Source organism: Cladophialophora immunda (genome assembly GCF_000835495.1).
Source record: "Cladophialophora immunda strain CBS 83496 unplaced genomic scaffold supercont1.3, whole genome shotgun sequence".
NCBI classification, from domain to species: Eukaryota; Fungi; Ascomycota; class Eurotiomycetes; order Chaetothyriales; family Herpotrichiellaceae; genus Cladophialophora; species Cladophialophora immunda.
In genome coordinates this window covers 4,115,277-4,135,954 of record NW_015622543.1, presented here as the reverse complement: position 1 = coordinate 4,135,954, position 20,678 = coordinate 4,115,277, and the positions used below count along the sequence as shown (strand labels likewise).

At 54.0% G+C, this 20,678-nt stretch overlaps 5 protein-coding genes across 5 annotated transcripts; 2 read left to right on the top strand and 3 right to left on the bottom strand.

Annotated features, from left to right (window-relative positions):
- Positions 1-641: 641 nt before the first annotated feature.
- PV07_05842 (uncharacterized protein) lies at positions 642-9,966 on the top strand. The gene has a single exon (XM_016392763.1). The coding sequence runs from the start codon at positions 752-754 to the stop codon at positions 9,446-9,448; it is 8,697 nt and encodes a 2,898-aa protein (XP_016250282.1). The 5' UTR covers positions 642-751; the 3' UTR covers positions 9,449-9,966.
- A 1,657-nt stretch (positions 9,967-11,623) lies between these two features.
- On the top strand, positions 11,624-12,631 carry PV07_05841 (uncharacterized protein; the record flags this gene model as incomplete). Its single annotated transcript, XM_016392762.1, has 1 exon — positions 11,624-12,631. One exon carries the CDS (start codon positions 11,624-11,626, stop codon positions 12,410-12,412), a length of 789 nt encoding a protein of 262 aa, XP_016250281.1. The 3' UTR covers positions 12,413-12,631.
- A 388-nt stretch (positions 12,632-13,019) lies between these two features.
- PV07_05840 (uncharacterized protein) lies at positions 13,020-15,707 on the bottom strand. The gene is made up of 2 exons (XM_016392761.1): positions 15,633-15,707; positions 13,020-15,567 (listed from the first exon to the last, which is right to left on the bottom strand). Exon 2 carries the CDS (start codon positions 15,216-15,218, stop codon positions 13,374-13,376), a length of 1,845 nt encoding a protein of 614 aa, XP_016250280.1. The 5' UTR covers positions 15,219-15,567; positions 15,633-15,707; the 3' UTR covers positions 13,020-13,373.
- Positions 15,708-16,080: 373 nt separating this feature from the next.
- PV07_05839 (uncharacterized protein) lies at positions 16,081-18,090 on the bottom strand (the record flags this gene model as incomplete). The annotated part of the gene is made up of 4 exons (XM_016392760.1): positions 16,081-16,113; positions 16,177-17,242; positions 17,294-17,900; positions 17,952-18,090. The coding sequence occupies 4 exons, from the start codon at positions 18,088-18,090 to the stop codon at positions 16,081-16,083; spliced, it is 1,845 nt and encodes a 614-aa protein (XP_016250279.1).
- A 623-nt stretch (positions 18,091-18,713) lies between these two features.
- On the bottom strand, positions 18,714-20,387 carry PV07_05838 (uncharacterized protein; the record flags this gene model as incomplete). Its single annotated transcript, XM_016392759.1, has 4 exons — positions 18,714-18,836; positions 18,910-19,875; positions 19,935-20,125; positions 20,192-20,387. The coding sequence occupies 4 exons, from the start codon at positions 20,385-20,387 to the stop codon at positions 18,714-18,716; spliced, it is 1,476 nt and encodes a 491-aa protein (XP_016250278.1).
- Positions 20,388-20,678: the final 291 nt, after the last annotated feature.

Here is a 20,678-nt window from a genome sequence, read left to right as displayed (position 1 = left end):
CACGAACCTGTCAGCCAGGTTCTGAGGGAAAGCCATGCCGAAGTGAGTCAGGAGGCTGAACGGCAAACGTCGAGGATGCAGCAAAACGAGGCTCTAATCTCGGGATGCAAGCCACGGGGCGCCAAGTCTTGAATAGTTGCGCCACACTAAACCGCTTTGGGAATATCCCTTCTCCTTTTTTCGACTTCCTCTCAACTCCAAACATGGAACACGACAAAGCTGACTTGGTGGCTTGATCACGAAATTTCTGGCATAATTCCCCACAGCCATGGCGCGACTGTTGCACCGGTCTCAGAACTCAACCTTCTTTGGGAACGGTGACGGGGGACTCCAAAGTGTGTCTTCCTTGAGCTGCCAAACAAAGCATGGCGGCTATCCCTAACGTCAGCTATCATCGATGTCACTGGCATGTGCAGGCCCCGCTGGAAAAGCCTCGTGCGTCTTCCAGCCATGTGGCGCTGATCCCCAACAGGGTAGAAACTTGGTGGCCTGTGAGATGATTCGATGACCGTCCTGAACTAGGGTTTGCAGAGCTCCCAGTCTGGAGTAGTCCAGATGCGCTTCCTTCGCGCTCTGGTCTAGGTAGGATAGCCTGCGGAGTACGCCCAACGTTCTGGGGGCCATCTACTCAACCTGCACAACTCTCCTCCTCCTTCATTCTTTGGTAACCCATCTTTGCGTCGTCGATTGGCACGCGTCCGTTCGTTCTTCACACCAGTCGCTCTTTCTTTGAGCTGTTGCTCAATGCAACATGCTGCCATTCTTTTATTTTCTTTTGTTGTCTAATGTTGCTTTAGGTTCATTGGGAAAATGGGAGGGTTTCATGCCATGGAGGAAGAATCTGTTGGAACGCGACGTCGAACCGACCTGCTCCTGTACGGATCCAATTGCCGCTGAGTGGGCAACCAACAAATTCTTTGCGGATGCTGCGACGTCTGCTGCGACCCCGGCCGGTTATTATCAAGCATTCAACAATGGACAAGCATGGATCTCAGGAGATGGGTTTATTGGACACACGACAATTGATGAGTACGACAGCGGCATCTGCGCGGCCATTTGCAATGGCATTGATGAATGTTCCTCGTTCGAAATCTACTTTGAGAAGGAAATCGGTGGACCGGCCCCGGCAATCAAGTGTTCTTTCTGGGCTGGAGCGATTACACCAAGTGGTTCAAGCAGTGCGAATGCCGTGATCGCCGGTTGCAACGGCTATACCAACAGCACCCTCACAACTCCCAAAGGGTTCGATGTGCCGGTATTCATGGCGGGCGCCGCAATTCATCCACCACCGACTTCTGGAGCATTCATGGGCTCAAAGATCTTTTATGGACCATTCGACACTTCAAATTGCGCCGAGGAGTGCAGTGCCGTCGGCTGCAAATTCTTCAACACCTATGTTCTGTCTAAGAATGGTGTGAGCCAGGGCCAATACTGCGACTTATACGCTCAGCCGTTTGGACCAGAGTGGGCAACCGAAACCGGAAGCTCCGCTGGGAACACAAACTTTACCATCTCCCATAGCTTTACCTGCGGTTCGGCAGGAGAAAAGCGTGGTGAGGATTTGTCTAGCGGCGTGTCCAGCGTCTCTCCGACCACGACGCCTGTCAGCAGCAGTGGCACAGAAGGGTCTTGGGAAGACCATCATCCTTGGCACGGAAGTAGCCCCTATGCAGGGAGCGGTGCAAGCAGTGGCAGCAGCTCCTCAAGCAGCTCTAAAGGTGCATCTTCTGCAGGGCCGTCTAAGACTTCTGGACAAGGGGCAGGTAACCAAAGCGGACACTCACCATCTACTTCGACATCAGGTTCTCCGACTGGTAAGCACTCACGGCCTGGAGGTGGCACGGGGGCCACGGACTCTTCTCACACGCCAACATCGAAGCCTGTTTCCGGCACCCCCACGGGCAAGCCTGGGGACAACTCGGGAAAACCAGATCCGGTTGATGCTACCACCGTAGCTTCCTCAACCTCTCCTACTGCCGCGCCAAATCCAGGTCCTTCAGAATGGAGCGACTGGGATAGCTGGAGTAGTACTACTTACTCAGGCCCTGGTGCAACCTCCTTGCCCGTAGATCCTGTCTCTCGAGGGACGAGTAGCAGCTCGACGTCTGGCGCTATGAGTGTTGACCCCGTCCGAACATCATCGCTGTCGACCAAGTCTGGTAGTACCTCCCATTTTCTCCCGCCCAGGTCAAGTGCTGCCTCTCGTTCTGAGGAATGGCTTGACTGGACAAATACAAAGAGCTCTGTATCCGCCATCTCGAAGTCGACGGGCACAACTACTCCGCAGACCGTCGCTGGGTCGACAAGTGCAAAACCAACAAGCACTAAACCCGTGCAGACACGGCCATCAATTGATCCCTCGAGGCCTGGTAGAGGTCCTGCCCACACAACGCCGAAACCTTCGTCCGAAAACACAGTTGCTGCAGCAAGCACTAAGCCATATTCTGAAAGCCAGTGGCTCGACTGGAACAATTCTCAATCATCAACAACCACGGAGGTCTCTTCGACCACCACAACGAAACCTGTGGCGGCGGCGACCACGAAGACCAGCTCTGTTCCCGATAGCCGGCCAGGCCGGCCAGGTCAGCCGACTCGACCTCCAGTAGGCCGTCCACAAACATCACCCAATAGAGGGAACGGCGGCTCTAGCGAGTGGGGAGACTGGGAAGCGACCGTAGGGGAAAGTTCCTCGGACATCTTGACTACGACGATCACCTCTTCCAGCCCCCTCGAGGCTGCGACGACGAAATCTACGTCTACCTCTCCCGCTAGTTCTGGAAGGCCACCTATTTCTCGGCCGACTCGCCCCGGTGGAAGGCCGCAGCCAACACATACTTGGTCTCCATCCACATCTAGCGCTGTGCCAGTGGACGCTATTACGACAACCTCAACGACAAGCGCAAAAAGATCTCCCGGCTCTACTTGGCAATCACACAGCGGATCAGAGGGAATATGGCTTGATTGGACGACGTCATCGACTTCAAGTGCTCTCACGGTTGACGCGATCACAACGTCTGTTCTTCCGACAGTCACGTTAACAACGAAGTATTCAAGGCCTAGTGGCTCTGGATGGCCTTCGCACAATGACACAGAGCAAATATGGCTAGATTGGACCACTTCATCGTTCACCTCGAGCTCTCTCAACGTCGATGGGCTTACTACAACCTCTTCTCCCTTAACTACATCGACAGCGCCAAGACCAAGCAGCTTCGCCTGGCCCTCAGAGAATGGGACAGGAGGGATCTGGTTGGATTGGACGTCCACATCCTCGACTTCAAGCTCCCTGTCCGTTGATGCCGCGACGACAACTACCTCCAGCGCTTCCGCGGGCCACCAGAAGCCGAGCAGCTTTGCTTGGCCCTCAGAGAATGGAACGGGACAAATATGGCTTGACTGGACCACATCTTCAACGTCAAGCGCCTCGTTTGTTGATGCTGCAACTACAACAACTTCGAGCCTTTCGACGACTAGTTCCACAGCTTCCATTCGGCCGACCAGCTTCGCCTGGCCCTCCGAGAATGGAACAGGTCAAATTTGGCTAGATTGGACCACCTCTTCAGCTTCAAGCTCTCTATTGGTTGACGCTGCGACAACAACCTCAACTCTTTCAACGTCGACTTCGACTTTCTCGAGGCCGAGTGGCTCTGGCTGGCCCTCGGAGAGCGGAACAAAACCAATGTGGTTAGATTGGACAAGCAGTTCGTCCACTTCCAGCTCTCTATCCGTCGATGCAGTAACAACGACCTCCACTACCTCTTCACGTGAAATTAGGCCTTCTGGTAGTACCTGGCCCGCGGAAAATGGTAGTCTGTGGGAAGATTGGAGCAGGACAAGCTCGTATGGATCGACTGCACGCTCTGTCGCCGACGCCACTACGACTTCGTCCACATCCAGTATCCTCACTGTTGCCGACGTCACAACCTCGTCCAAGACAAGCTCAAGAGCGTTTTCCTCTGGTTGGCCATCGGAAAATGGAAGCCTGTGGGAAGACTGGACGAAGACGACCTCGTCCATATCGACTGTTCTTTCCGTTGCGGACGCTACAACCTCATTCCTTTCTACGACTACCTCTAGGCCATTTTACTCTAGTTGGCCGTCTGAAAATGGCAGCATGTGGGAAGACTGGACGAAGACGGTCTCGTCTACATCGACTCTTCACTCTGTTGCGGATGCTACGACTTCGTTCACTTCTACGACCACTTCAAAGGCAATTTACTCCAGTTGGCCGTCTGAAAATGGCAGTATGTGGGAAGATTGGACGAGGACAACTTCGTCCAAGTCGACTCTCCTTTCTGTTGCTGACGCCACAACTTCTTCTCCCCCTCTTACCACCACGTCTCAGACGAGTTCAAGGGCTAGCTACTCTAGTTGGCCGTCTGAAAATGGCAGCATGTGGGAAGATTGGACCAAAACGTTTTCATCCACATCAAGTGTGCTCTCTGTTGCTGATATTACTACAACCTCGTCTATCAGCACTGTGACATCCACAACAAGTTCCGGAGCTGGCTATTCCACTTGGCCTTTTGAGAATGGCAGCATGTGGGATGACTGGACAAAGACTTCCACCTCGACCTCGAGTATTCTGTCTGTTGCCGATGCTACTACAACTTCTCTAAGTACGCTAGCCTCCACGACCAGTTCCAGGCCTGGCTATTCCACTTGGCCGTCCGAGAACGGCAGCTTGTGGGAGGACTGGACAAAGACATGGACCTCGACCTCAAGTATTCTGTCTGTTGCCGACGCTACTACAACTTCTTCTCTTAGCACCGCAGCCACTACGACCAGTTCAAGAGTTAGCTACTCTAGTTGGCCATCTGAGAACGGCAGCATGTGGGAAGATTGGAGTAGAACGACTTCGACTTCGTCAACGTCGAGTGTGGCCTTTGTGGATGCTGAAACGACAAGCTCGTCGCTCCCCACCTCGACTCAGAGCTTGAGACCATATAGCTCTACATGGCCATCTCACAGCGGCAATGTCTCGTGGGAGGATTGGACCGTAACGTCGACTTCGAGCTTGCCTGTTGATGCTCTTACCACCACATCCAGCCTCTCTACCACTACGTCAGCATTTTCCTATCCATCGAGCGCATCCTACAACGGGACGTACAGTGGAAATGGGACATGGGAAGACTGGGCCAGCTGGTTGAATCTGACTTCAGCAAGTTCAACATCCACCAAGTTGCCCGTTGACGCATTGACTACTTCCACTTCAACAACGACAAGTTCATTGTTGACAACTAGCTCTCGACCCTCATATCCAGGCTATCCTTCTTACACTGGAACCTGGGAGGATTGGGAAGCGACGTCGACATCCGTAAAGCCCACGAGCTCTTCTCTGCTCCCGGTTGATGCTCTGACTACGACAAGTTCAGTATCGCCGACAACATCCATTGCTGCGTATTCAAGCTATCCATCGTACAATGGATCCATGAATGGCACCTGGGAAGATTGGAATATCACGTCAAAAGGTACATCGTCGGTATCATCCACAGTCGCAACGACAACGAGCTCCTCTTTCGGCTACCCTGGCTACAATGACTCGAACTCTATCTGGTTGGATTGGAATTTGACATCGACGACCTCTGCAACACTGAGCACTTCGGCGTTGCCAGTTGATGCAGCGTCTACTGCCACTACGTCGTCCTCATCCTTACCTCTAACCACGACCAGCTCTGCCTTTGGCTATCCCAGCTATAATGACTCAAACTCTATCTGGTTGGATTGGAATTTGACGTCGACAACTTCCTCAACATTGAGTAGTTCTACGCTGCCGGTTGGAGCTGCGTCCACTGCCACAACCAGCTCTGTCTTTAGCTACCCGGGCTACAATGACTCGAACTCTATCTGGTTGGATTGGAATTTGACATCGACAACTTCCTCAACATTGAGCAGTTCGTCATCACCAGTTGGCGCTGTATCTACTGCCACGACTAGCTCTGCCTTCAGCTACTCTGGCTACCCGTCATATAATGGGTCAATGAATGGTACTTGGGAAGATTGGAATTTGACGTCTGTCTCTAAGACGCAGACCACCTCTGCCCTGCCGGTTGATGCGCTAACTACCAGCCTGACCTCCTCTCTAACTACTACCACAACAAGTTCCGCTTTCGCGTATCCGACGTCAGGCAATTGGACGGGTTACAACGAGAGCGCGTGGTTGGATTGGAACATAACAATCACCAGAACAAGCACTTTGTATGTCGACGGAACAACCACGTCGTCTTCTATTTCCACCAGCACCACAAGTATGGCTCCAACCACAAGCTCAACCAGAGCATATCCAACTGCTTCATATAATGGCACAGGGAACTGGACGGAATCGGCATGGCTGGATTGGAACTTAACATCAACGACGACCAGCGCGGAATATGTCGACGGTCGAACAACATCATCTTCCGTGGCAACCACTACAAGCTCGGCCACGGCTTATCCGACTATGTCATATAACGGTACTGGAAATTGGACAGAATCGGAGTGGCTAGATTGGAATCTCACGTCAACCTCATTTGCCTATGCGCGCACGACGACATCTTCTCCCATCACCACGACTACAACCTCAGAACTCCCAGTTGATGCGGCTACCAGGTCAACTTCATCCACAACTAGTTCCCTCGCAAGTTCCTCGACCTCCGGCTTTCCCAACATACCGCCGCAGAACATAACTGGCAATTGGTCCGCGTACAATGACTCGAATTCCATTTGGCTGGATTGGACAACATCTACAAGCTCTGGGACTGTGTCCACGACATCTAGCTCGCAAGCAGGCTATCCAACAATCCCAGCCTTTAACGGGACTGGCAACTGGTCAGATTGGCTGTCCAATATAACCTACAGCTCGTCGTCGCGATTTGTTGATCCGCGAACAACCACTTCTTCCCTGAGCACCTCCTCTGTCCTTTCTGTGGCTGCCACCGCTCTGACACCCACTTCGTCTTCAATTTCGACTTCCACAGCGACAGGATACCCAACTGTGCCGGCGTACAACGGCTCATATCCCTCGACGAACTGGACAGATTGGAACGGTACAATTCCTTGGAATATGACAACTTCCACCTTGCCTACGTCGACCACAACTACGTCAGTAGGATATCCGACGATTCCAGCGTATAACGGTTCGTATCCTTCGACAAATTGGACAGATTGGAACGGCACGATTCCATGGAACTTCACGACTTCTGCGTCCGCTACGTCTTCGTTGAGCACGTCCTCCGTTCTCTCAGTCGCTGCTACTGCATTGACGCCTACTTCGTCCACGACTACTTCAGTTGCAGGATACCCAACTATTCCGGCCTATAACGGTTCATATCCTTCGCAAAACTGGACGGACTGGAACGGTACGATTCCTTGGAATGTGACCTCCGTAACTTCGGCCACTTCTACTTCGGCCACTAGTTCAGTAGCTGCTTATCCGACCACGACATATAGCGGATCGTATTCTTCGACGAATTGGACTGATTGGAATGGCACAATTCCGTGGAACCTCACGTCGTCCTTGAGCACATCTTCAACGGTTTCTATTCTTTCCGTCGCTGCGGCCATGACCAGCACCACTTCCTTCTCATCGTCGACCACAAGCTCGCAAGCCGGATACCCAACAATTCCAGCCTTCAATGGATCTTATCCATCTACAAATTGGACCGACTGGAACGGCACAATCCCGTGGAACTTCAGTTCGGCAGTAACCACGTCCTCGTCCACCACAACCTCTGTGGCAGGCATGCCGACAATTCCAGCCTATAATGGATCGTATGCGGGCACAAACTGGACTGATTGGAATGGTACACTTCCGTGGAACGAGACTGATGGAAGAAGTTTGACCACGTCATCGACCGTATCTCTGCTGACTACAACAACGTCGATACTGTATGTGTCACCGACAGCTACAGGCTACACGTCGACCTCAACATTGACTTCCACGATGATGAGGACGTCGACTGGGGCTTTCCCCACAATGACTGCTCCTGCCTACAACGAGACGCAGTGGCTCGACTGGCTCAACGGCACGAATAGCACCGGAAACTGGACACTGCCAGTCAATGCTAGCCGGCCCCTCAACTTGACCGATCCTTTGTCCACCACTAGTTCCGTGACAAGCACCTCTACCTGGGCTATTCCGACACTCACGTATAACGGAACGGGCAATTGGACAGATTGGTACAATTCCACCGGAAGCAATGAGACATGGCCACTGAGCTTCCCTGCTACAACTAGCACTTCGGTGTTTGTGACAATAACTTCGTCCTCTGTGGTGCCTACAACAACGTCGGCGTGGGCTTACAATGGCACAGGCAATTGGACCGACTGGGCGGGCAATGGAACTGCTCCTTTGAACTACACGATCCCCGCCTCGAACTCGACCAATTCGACGATCCCGTGGAACAGTAACTCAACGTATCCCGCCAGCAATTCATCCGAATGTGGTGCTACTCCCCCTTCGCAACTTCTACAGAACCCATCGTTCGAATGCTCTGGTACGGGATGGACACTGGACGAAGTGGACATTGTCTGGGGAGGTGCGAGCGGATCATCCACATCTGCCAAGCGCATACGTGATATCTTGTCCCCCGACACGGCATATGATGGCAAAGGGTTTGCTCGTTTTGAACCCACTTTTGAAGACGTGACTGCTACACTATCACAGACACTCGCCACTCCAGCCACAAATGGATCCTATTGGTATTCCTTCGCCTACAGGGTTCCTTCTTCTGGGATCACTCCGGATGGATGCACGTTGACTATTTCGAACGATGAAGGCACTTTGGCGACCCTCAGTTCGCTCTCCGCCGCCAGCACCTGGACCACAACCGGGAAGGAATTCCAGATAACATCATCAGCGAGCACGTTCTCTTTGGTCTTTAGCTGCAATGGCGTCGAGACCTCTTCGCCAATTCTAGACGTCGACAATATCAGGATGGGTATGGGCGGCGGCAATTGGACTACTGCGAATGGAACCTCTGGTGGATACAGCAATAGCACTGGGGTTCCAACTTGGACTGGTCAACCTCCTACCAACGTCACCTATGGGCAGCCTCCAGCCAACCTGACTGGGCCGGGCTACGCTGGCAACTCGACTGACTATACTGGAGGAGCTGGTGAATCGGAAACGCAAGACGTCTCCAGCACCGATCCTATCACCACTTCCTCTGCTTTCTCTCCGCAGACGTCGACAGTTCCTGATATCCAAGTGCCGGCACCTACACCGGCATTCTCAACGACACCAACGACGTCATCTCCGACGCCAACTGCTACGGACCCATCAGTGACGCCGGATGCCAGCGAATCTACGACGACGGCGGATCCTTCAGTCGCGTCGACCACGACTGCAGCTGCAGCTGAAGAACCAACCACAACGTCAGCGTCAGCGTCAGCGTCAGCGACGTCCCCGCCCAGCGCGGAATTTACGGCGAGGAACCGGGTTAAGAGGCACCGATATCATCGGAACTCGTAGGGCATGAAGCATCTGGATGCGAGCACTAAGCATTTTTGGGATGGGGGGAGTGACGCAGGGAACAAGAAACATATACCCCCACTAGTTTTTCTCTAGGTAGTTTTTTTTCATGACTGGGTTTTCTTCACAGCCAAAATTCCGGATCCCTAAAGCATCTTTCCACGACCTTTAGGGGAATGAGATTATTGACACCACCACCCAGTCGCCCGTGGCCTCTTTGGGACCTCTCATTGTCCGTCCTGTGAAAACAGGGTGATGGAAGAACAAAGGGGAAGATGAGGCATTTGTTACTCCGCCCGAAGGGAACTGGGACCTTTATGGGCTTGTTGGACATTTTTCCCTTTTTGCCATTATTGGGAAGAGAGTTTTGTTGGCGCGGCATTAATTGTGGCTTCGTGGCTTCGTGGCTTCACGTACTCCTCGTACTTGTGGCGGCTTCTCTGGTTCCGCGTTCCAGCTGGGCCAGATCCTCTATCGCTTGTTTCTTCCTTTCCCCATCGCTGCTACGTCAATTCTGGACCCTTCTCTTAGGCGCGCTTCTCTGCGTATAACATTCCCTGCCCGTCGCCTGTTTCGAGAATCCGGGGCTGGCACAGCCGCCCAAGGAACCAGATGGTATGAGTAGCAGCGACATTGCCAGTCCATCAACCTCGGCAATTTCCCGCAGGCTGACATGGATGATTGAAGTTGGGACCATTGCAATTGCTCTACTCATCTCCTGTGTTCCCGTGTATCTTTTCCGAGCGTTCAAATTCCCTATCGTCGTGATTTACATTGCTCGAAGAGAAAACGCGGGACGAGTCGCCCAGCGATCTGACCGATTGAGCGCGCGCGTCAGAAGGCACTCTCTCGGTCACCCCTCCCACAGAACGCGAATAAATGGATGAGACGCGTCCGCTCAATTTGAGTCGTGTGAGTTCTGGATCTATTATTTCCACCCGTTCCGCTCGGAGTGATGATCAGTCCCCCTCCCCATTATTGCTTTTCACGGAGATATCACTGACCAAACCTACGAAGGTATGCTTAAGTTCTTTCCCGGTGTGATTTCCGCCCCCCAGCAGGCCAAAGGGCAATGTGCAGCCTCGTCACTCGCTCCGCATTCCCCCTGTGACGGAGAATTGACGTGAAGAGTCCACCAATCGGGACCCATGCCCCGAGGGACCCACTTGCCCGAAACATTCAGGGGTAGCATCCCAATGAGGAAACCATGGCCTCGATCAATGGCGAGCACAAGGGGGTACATGGCCCAGCGCAGACAGAGCTTCGCACGCTGCTGGAAATTGGCCCTGCGACGATCAATCCTCAAGCCTCAAGGGAGCAGAAGCCCAGGAGGACCCACTAAAGCTTACGCAAACCCTATCCGCTGCTCTGGTACTTGTGGTCGAGTGGGAGTTGATGATGAGTAGTGCTCGGTACTCGGTAGTGTCGTCCCAATCTTTGGCCTCTCTTTGTCCTTTTTGAAACCTACACATATATGCCAACCGCAGGGCAGAGGGCCGGACGGCCGGTCGATCATGGCGGCTTCGATCCACTCTCCTTCCTTCCTTCCTGGCCCCCCACCCGCGAGAACGTTTCGTGGACTGCACATCACAATCCTGCCCTGCATATTACCACGTACGCGTCCTCGATGAGGCTGTCAGCCAGCATGGGTTTATCACTTACTCCCATGGAGCCAAAACGGATCCCCAATCATCGAGAGATCCCAGAATCCAACAATTCCCGGGCATAGCCAGCAGCAGCAGCCAGTGGCCGTCAGCCCGGCCGTGAAACAGGTTCAAATTTCCATGGCACTGACAATCCGCAACTCCACGAGGAGGGATGTCATTTCCACCAACCGCAATGGAATGTCTGGTCTTGGGTTTTCCTAGGCATTACACACGTGCACGTCTCCAATAGTGGCGGGCGGTGGCTTTTTGTCCCCGGTGAAGCTTGACTATCTGGATGGTAAGTGACCGAGGACCGACTACGTCTATCTCACGCTCTCATATATTAAGCCCGGCGTGTCCTCTGTCTTGGCCTTCTTTCATTCAGTTCAATCCGTTCTTTCTCGTTCATTCGCTCCTCAATAGAGACTACCGCTTTTCTCCATTATCTATTCTCGCCCCGACCACAGTCACTCATTTCTTCTCAGGCCTTGACATCAGAGAGTCAGTTCGTTTCCAACTCTAACACACAATGAAGTTCTTCAGCACCGTCCTCGCCTTCTCGGCCCTCGCTGGCGTCACCCTCGCCGGCCCCCAGCGACCAGGAGGCTTCGGACGTCCGTCGGCACCTATTCACACGTTCGAGCCCCAGAGCAGCGACAGCGCGGCCTCCAACTCGAGCCCCAGCTATGGCGGCGACAGCGGCAACAGCAGCAGCAGCGGTGGCAGCAGCGGCGGCGGCGGCGGCGACGACAGCCACGACGCGTCCACCACTGCCGCAGCCGCCACCACGACCGCGGCAGCATACCAGGCCGCGGGCGCCGCAACGACCACGACCACGACCACCACCGCCGCGTCGAGCGTGATCTGCCTGAGCACCGCGGCGGCGAGCAGCGTGGTCAACGGGTTCGCCTCGCTGCTGACGGCATACAGCAACGCGACGGCCAACTCGCTGCTGGCCTCGGACTTCTCGGACACGTCGGACTCGATCAACTTCCTGGCGGGCAACCCGCTGGGCAGCGTGACGTTCCCGAGCAAGCTGGCGTTCGAGCAGGGCCAGGGCACGCAGCCAGCCATCGGGTTCAACCTGCTCAACATCGACGCCATCACCTGCACCGTCATCGCGTTCCGCTGGGAGGCCATCCTGGGCAGCGGCAGCCCCGTCAAGGGCATCAACATCCTCTACACCGAGAACCCCACGGGCACCGAGGACGGCTGGCAGATCCAGAGCGTCTTCTCCGAGTTCAACTCGGCCGTCTGGACCATCGAGATCGGCGGCACCTGCGTGCCCCCTTCGCAGGGCCGGCGATTCCTCCACTAGACGGCCTCTGAAAGTCGCCGTGTGGCATGGACGGTGAACGATCGATTTTGTACTGAATTGAGATGGGTTGCTGAAGAAGAGGAGAGGCGAGACGAGGCACGGTGAAGATGGGAATTTTATGTGCGTGTGTTAAAGTACCAAAACTGGACAAGGAGTTAGGCTTGGGATTGAATCAGATTGGATTGGGACTGGGCGTTAGGGGATCAAGATCCGGATTTCGAGGACGTCGCAACAATGATAACGGCGGACCCCTCGCTTCTCTGCTTCCATCACCGACAATACCACCACCACTACCGCCCTCCCTACAGAAAGCAGATCTATCTACGTCGCCAGGGCGCTCCTCCTACCTCTCCTCCTCCGAGCTTGATACGGTGTCGATCTGATCAATGGTTTTCGGACGCGAGCGCAAGAAAGAGCAAGGAGAACTTATGTACCACCCCTTTTTTCCCCCCTCGATTCCACACGCGTCACGCATGGCCAAAACGAAGCACAGGGAGCAGGGAGGGAGCGAGGGAGAGAGGGAGAGGGTCAGTGGGCATGATCCCCCAAGGCGGATGAAGGGGAAGGGAAAGGGAGACGAGGGACTTTCTATCTATCTGTCGATGACTCTGTGCGTTCTTACATGCTTTATTTACATAGATACCTTACCCTTACTAACCCTTACGAGTTGCTTGTCCTCAGCGGATTGATTTATTGATGATCTTGATTTCTCTTTCTCGGTCTCTACCTTTTCGTCCTCTGACGCGCCCTCTCAGCCTGGCTCTGCTCATCATCTCAACTGGTCTCAGGGGCTAGTCTCGCACTGATACAATCGATGGACGGAGCTTTACAACATGTATGGCACCTTGCCTATCGATTTGGTTCTTTCTATCCTCTACTAGAGCATTACATACGGGGCCACAGACTACTAATTAAGGGGTGACATTACTTCCGTCCTCGCTCGCCGTCCACAGCGATACGCTCAACAGTCTTTGCTCCAATGTAGCTGGGCCATGCGCGGCAGCGTGTCAAAGCTCGAAAAGTTCCCATCCGTACTGACCCAGTCACTGGTGTTGCCGCTCAAGTACTTGCCCGCCGCCGCCGAGAAAAAACTCGTCACGTAGACATCGACCAGGGTCGAATCCGACGTGTTGGTTCCGACGCTGACGTTGGCTTGCACGTAATGTGGGGCCGAGGAGTAGCCCTGGTTGATGTGGACGATGTTGTCCCCGTCGGCGCCGAGGTCGTCCTTGGTCACATAGCCTGGTGTCTTGACCAGAGTGGTTGCGTTGACGGGGAGAGGGGCACGCTTGTAGACTTTATCCGTCTGCATGTTCGACAGCAGGTTCTTGGCCGAGGACCAGGGAGCTGTCATTCGGAGCCAATAGTTGGTGTAGGGGTTCGTTTGATATGCATTGTCGATCGTAAAAGGTCCCTTCAGGAGATCGTACCGGAACCCGCCAGTGTTGGTCAGGATGATGCGTGGCACGTTGGTACGGTTTGGAGCGACTACGACCGCAGGAAAGACAACAGTCGTAAGATAGTTGAACAGACTCTGGTTCGAGCTGATGGGAACCCGGTCAAGGTAGTAGTTGTCCGGGCAGCAGCCGAGCTTGTTGGTCAGCTGTGGGAGACTGTTCACCTCCGTGGTGATGTTCTTGCTGATCGTCACACCCAAGCTAGAGTTAAATGTCTGCTCATTGGTGTTGGTGTGAAATTCAAAACTATATCGGTTGAAGTCAAGATATTGTCTCGAGTAGGACAAGGTCGAGTTGGGGTTGGGCTTAACGCCAGGAACGGCCGAGGGTTTCTGGGTGATTCTCGTAGCATTTCCCATCGGCGACTTGGCTTTGGTGACACGGCTGGGCAAGCCGTTGACAGACACCCACCCCACCGTCTCGCAATATCTTCCCGAAGCAATGCCCACGGCCGACGCATCAAAGACAACGGCGTCCCGCACATGTCGATGACCCCCAAAGATCTGGATGGGCGTGGTAGGATGATGCTGGCGGATGGCCGCATAGATAAGACCCCATTCCGTAGAGTCTCGAAGAGTGATGTGTCCCGCGACCAGAAACATGTCGACATCGGTCCTCTTGACCTGTTGCTGGAACCAAGATTGTTTGACGGCGTCACCAACCGGAGTCACCACAGTTGCATTACTGTTGCCGGTGAAATTGAAAATAAAGGCAAAGGACATGATGCGGATGCCCATTTTGGTCTCCCAATATGCATAGCGGTTGGAGAAGGGAGTGGGAGTTCCCGTGAGATTGAACTCGACGTTGGAGGTGATGTAGCGGCCGCCCCAGTACGGAGCAAAGTTGCGATATGTGTCGTTGGCAATCTCCGTCGTATAGAGCTCATGGTTACCAATCGACAGCAAATCGTAGGGGAGCTTCTTGAAAATAGGCAGCGTGAGCTTTCCATTGGGCGTCGTCGCGTCTCCAAACCCGGTCCCGTCGTGTAAATCCCCCGAATCGATGAGTAGGAGGTCGACACCCAGCACATCCGCCTTGGCCTTCATCTTCTGCACAAAGTCGGCAAAGTCGCCATAGTCGGCACTGTAATTGTCATCCAGCAGATGGCCCGCGAGCCAGCCATGAGTATCTGTGGTGTGAAGGAAATTGATCTGACCCCAATGCAAGTCTTTGATCTGTTGCGGCGGCGTGGGAAGTGCAGCAGGCTGGATCCGCTTGGCTAGGTCGTGTTTTCTCATCAAGCTGTGGTCGACGTAGCCTCCAAGAACCGGGGATGTCCAGTCATGGTCGTCGCACGAGTGGGATGACCTGAGGAGCGTAGCGACGGCAAGTAGCGAAGTGAGCAACATAGCGGACAGCTCGAGAGAGCTCAGGTGACTCGCAAAGAACCAGCGACGATAGCTACACGGTAATAGGAAGAACTCACCTTAAGGGCAAGGCAAGAAGAACGGGCGGCCACGGCCTTATCACGCAGTGGTACAAGATGTGCAGGAGCTGCGGAGCGGTGCGAGCTTCTTCCACCTACTACCCAAGGTTGGTGGTACAGGTGAGTGAGCACATTGGGGTGCTACTGCAGGTATCCGCAGCATAGGCCTGCCCGATACGGTACTGGAAAGACGGAGGAGCCATGTCAGAAGGATGGATGAGGATGTGAAAGGCTCACAGCTTGCCAGGCTGAAAAGCAGGGATGGTCGAGGCCTGCACTCGTCAGTGGCTGAACCACCTCACAGCTGGAGCTTACCAGCGGTCCAGACGCAACCTACTGAGGAGCTTGACTTCAGGGCAAAACCTTGGACGGAAGCAAGGCGGTGTTCTAGCTCCTTGGATGGCGGCTGGGCACACGACACAGTACGCAAGAGGGAAGGACGGACAAGAGCACGAGGGGGAATCAATTGGAGAAGATCAGCGACGGCGAGATACGAAGAGCTGGAGCTGGTGGCAGCCGCCAAGGAAAAGGACAAACATCCACCCGCAGGTTGGCGCAGGCTGGCGCAGGCTGGGCGCAGCCAACCCGCTCCCCAAGATGCGCCTCTATTCTTCCTGATCGACTTCATGTTGTCTATCCTGACCCTTAGATACACTGCGAATCGCTTTATACCACTACCCGAGGTAGCTACCACGTCTAGATATCCGTCCAAGCAAGTGTCATACATCATGCAGAGCCTTATTTCAACATAGCCTCATCTCTTGTCATATTATTCATCATCACAATCAACACATGACCGGATTCACAGCAAATGACCCCTGTTAGAGCTTCGTTAGCACATCCTCGAAGAACGAAAACATCACCTTGCACCGCGAACTCACCTGGTTTTGCATCGCCAGTTCCGCAAACCTCCCCTCTACATCCTCGTCGTCTTCCAGAAGCTTGTCGATCACTTTGACATCGTCAATGGTCCAGAAATGCCGGAAAGCCGCCACGATGTTTTCGCTGTGCTTCTGCACCACATCGTCATCCACTGCGGCAAAGCAGAGTCGGTAATACTGCCAGCCTTTCTCTGCCATGATCTCGGGCGTCGGGCAGAACATGCTCCCCGGAGCAAGCAAGACGAGGAATGGATCGGTGGTAAACATAACCCAAAGGGCTTGGGCAAGTCGAGCATGGTCGACCTCGTTGAAGAGAGGGTGGGTCTCGAATCGTGCATGCAACCAGAGGAACATGCCAGCCATTGGGTAAGCAAAGTCGTACATCTGCGTCTTGTGCACCACCTCGTATTCCATATCGTCGGGCGCGAAGGTGTTCGATTTCGGCTTCGAATCTTGAATCAAGTACTTCCCGTCTTCAAGAGTGGACGCCATAATCTGCATGCGTCGCTCATAATTGCCCCGTAACCCCTCGAGCCATCGAACCCAGCCGTCCGCCTTCCACCCGCTGCCATCTTTGCTGCCTCCTTTGCCGGGATCGCCCTCTTCAGAGGGTCCAATGATAAGTTCTGCAATCATGCTCTGAACGAATCCGCTGGGTTGTTGAGTGCTGGTCTCGGTGATACGCAGGATTCTCTCCACCACCTCAGGTTGAGCTGTGATCCAGCCTAATCGGCAGCCTGGAGCAACTGTCTTGCTGAAGGTATCCAGTCGAACGACTCTTCCGTCCACGTCAACTGATAAATATGAAGGAACAAGACTGTCCAAGAATGGAAAACCGCCGGATTTGCCCCCAGCGGCGGTGTTGTAGTTGTATGAGCTGTCCGCGGGGAAGTTCTCTGACACAAGTTTACCCCTGGTCCTCATTGACATCTCGTTTGCGGAGGGATATTGCAAGTACCAGTACGGGTCGTCTTCGATAATAATGATGTCGTATTTTTGACACAGGGCATAAATTTCCTTCCGTCTTTTCACCGACAGTAATCCGGAGGTCGGGTTCTGGCCCATCCTGGTTTTGTTAGTGCATTTTTCTTTTCACCGAACTCAAGGTACCACTCACGTCACGGTATACATCAAATGTGGTCGCTTGCCCTTGTTCTTGTCCCAGCTCACAAGGACCTCCTCTAATCCACCTTTACCATACGCCATCATACCCTCATCGTCGATGGCCACTGGGACCACATTGAGCCCACGGGGTCTGGCAGCCTGAATGGCATTCATATACGCAAACTCTTCACATAGTATACCCTCACGCTCTCGGATCCAGTCCCTTTCCTCGTCCCAGATGTTGCTGAAGCACTCAATCGTCTTCGAAAATCCGTCTGTTGAGCCGCAGGTCAGAATCACCTCTGGGCCGTCCTTGTAGGGCACATTGGGATGGAGATTGTTCTGTGCAAAGGCCCGGATAAAGCTATAGAGGGGAGGATATCCTTGGGCGGTGCCATATTGCAGGGCCGTGGTCAAGTCGATCTTGCGTAGGAGGTTGGGCTCTGCTGAATCGTGCGGTACAAGCACCCGCGAGGCCGTCGAAGCTTCAGATAGAGATGGTTTTGCAGCTCCGGAGGCGGGGGGGTCGACAGGCTTGTTGGGCGTGGGCTTGAATCGATCGGGAAGCGCCGTTGATGCTTCCAACGTGTCATACGGAAAGTATCCTGGGTTGGGAAGGCCTGGCGATTGTTAGCTAGAACACAGGCCCTTGATCAGCAGGGACAACGTGCCTCCAGCAAGGTTTCCAATCCCCGGAATGGCAAAGTATTTATAGAAGGCCTTCATCTTGCTGGCAACACGCTGTTTGGTGACGCGCGAATACAGATGGGACATGTCCTTGGGCGCGGGCTTGTCGGTGGTTGTCGCCATGGCTGCGGTGATGGGTCGTCGAGCTGAAGAGAATGATTGCAATGGAATGTCAAGCAAAGTAAGTCAATGGAAATATCCTGAATGCCCAAACAAATACACAAGGAACTCCAGGCAGCAGAGAATTGTAATCAAGAACATCCATTTTGCATTGATCGATGACTATTTCACAATGGCATGGTTTGCCCGACTGCCGACTCCGATAGCGATAAGGAAGTTCGTTTGACCCCCGGATGCCCCGTTCCGCCAGTGGCTGCTGTAGTGAGGTTAGCGCCGCGTATTAGTCAGCCGTCAGCTCTCTTCGGCAGCTCGAGCTCCCGCGCCCTGTTGCAACTTGTTCGCAATCCTGATGGTCGAGGCCAGCACATGAGAACCACGCTGGAAGGTTTCAGGAAGGGATTTGTTGGGAGTCCTGCTGCCGTTGCCTTGGGGAGTATCGACGGGCTCTGGTGAATGTGTGCAACTGTATTGGTATTCTAGGCCGCTAGTGAGTATGTGCATGTTGCTTCCATCAACTCCTAATTTTCCTTCATTAGCATAACCCTGTGTCATTATGTTCTGGATTCATGTCCATCAGACCCATTCGCTGCCTTCGAGACTGTGCAATGGCGTGGGAGATGCAATCATCAAATTGGTGGTTCTCTCTTCGTGACCCGCATCCACATGTCGCTCACAATGAAGACTCCTGCGCTAAAGGATTTCCATGGATGCTGCGGGTTGACGATGGTGAACTCGAACTTTCGAAGCAGCTGCAGAAGAGACATGGGTTAGAATTTGATCCGGGAGAGAATGGCTCAAAAGCGAGTCTGTCACCAAACTTACCTGCGCGAAGACCTTGTTCAGTTCGATGAACGCAATGCTCTTCCCGAGACACGACGACCTCCCATAGCCAAACACCATGTCTACGTTAGCCTCCTTGCGCTTGATCTCCTCCGGCGTGCCTTCCAGGAATCGCTCGGGCCGGAACACTTTGGCATCTGGACCCCACAGTCCCTCGTCCAGGAACAGTCCGAATGCACAGTATCCGATTTTCGTCCCTGCCGGGACATAATAGCCATTGAGGGTGTCTCCCCCAGGCGGCACACACTTCGACTGGAGCCCTGTAACAGGCGGGTGAATGCGCAAGCCTTCCTTGATCACGGCCTGGAGGTACGGCAGCTTGCGGGCTTCAGAGTCCTGGATGGGATCGGAGATGTTAGCGGACGAAAGCTCGGCCAACAGTTTTGCCAGAACGGGTGGGTTGGTGAGAATATGAAGCATCGTCGCACGTATCGCTGACGCGGTGGTGTCGCTGCCGGCGAGGATCTGGACCATGGTTTCCGTTTCGGCGTCTTCGCGAGAGAGGCCATGTCGGAGGAATGATCCCAACATGTCCATCCGGGGTTTTGCTTCAGGTCGGAATCTTTCTGCGACCACCTCCTTTGCCACTCCCATGATTCTGCCTAGGCCATATGCATCAGTGTCCTTGGGCATCAGGAACTTCATGATTCGCGACTGGAAGACCTTGGACAGGCCTGGAAATGCCGCACACAGGATCATGGCTGGGATGGTGCTTTCGGTTGTCTGGATATAGTGGAACACATCCTCGTCCTTTTCGAGAAATCCGAAAGCCCCTCCAAACGCAATGGCGGAGAGGATGTCCAGGGTCAAATATTGCGCCTTGCGCGCGAAATCCATGGGTCTGAATTCTTCTGGGCTAGAGAGATAGTTCCGTTCGATGAGGTCGACCAGCTTGGCGATGCAGTCGTCGATTGACTGCTCGAGGGTGGGGTTCTCCTTGCCAGCATACTACCGAGAGCGTCAGCATACCACCCTCAGACATCGGAAAACAGCTTCTGTTCATATACCCCCGGGGCCATTTTGGCACGAAGCATTGCATGTCTCTCCTCGTTCCGCTCGGAGAGAATATTATCACGGTCGACTCGAAGGGCATCGTACCAGTCAGATCTACGGTACGGAGATCGAGCCGCACCCATTGTCTTGAGGATCTCGGGATCACATGTGATGAGGTCGTTCGGTCCGATGCGAACCAGCGAACCTAGGGAGCGGCGTGTCAGCCAGAAGTGAGGGTGGCAGTACACCTCAACCCGGGGGGGGGTTGTACCGTATTTGAAGCATTGTTCCGCAGACTCGATGTACATGGAACCATCCCAGGTGTGTTTGAGCAGCCATCCTTTGGAGAGGCCGGCAGAGAAGGGACCGGGGATGTGTCGCAGGCGGTACCAGTCGTAGAAGGTCTTTGCGAAGGAGTAGACCAAGTAGACCCCGAGCCCGACCCCAAGATAGGCGAGAGCGAGCATGTTTGCTTCGTGGGGAGTACAAGGGATAAATGTGATGTCGAACTTTGTGTTCACCGCGGGGAAGGAGTTTCAGATCTGATCTCGCATGGTACGTATTTGCCCTCTTTTGCGGGAGCCCTCTGGGATGGGCAACGGTGCCGATGCCCCTGTGGTGGATCGCAACGTGGAACGGACAGGACGAGATAAGGGAGGACTGACAGCCACGTCTGGGGGAAGAGGTTGCACAGCAGATGTCCAACGGCGACACCAAACGGGTCTGTTGCAGTAGTGGTTGTTGGTGGCAGCAGGGAG

Bases quoted from the DNA above. Each gene is read 5' to 3' on its own strand.
- PV07_05842 (XM_016392763.1), top strand. From the start codon at position 752: ATGCTGCCATTCTTTTATTTTCTTTTGTTGTCTAATGTTGCTTTAGGT.
- PV07_05840 (XM_016392761.1), bottom strand. From the start codon at position 15,218: ATGTTGCTCACTTCGCTACTTGCCGTCGCTACGCTCCTCAGGTCATCC.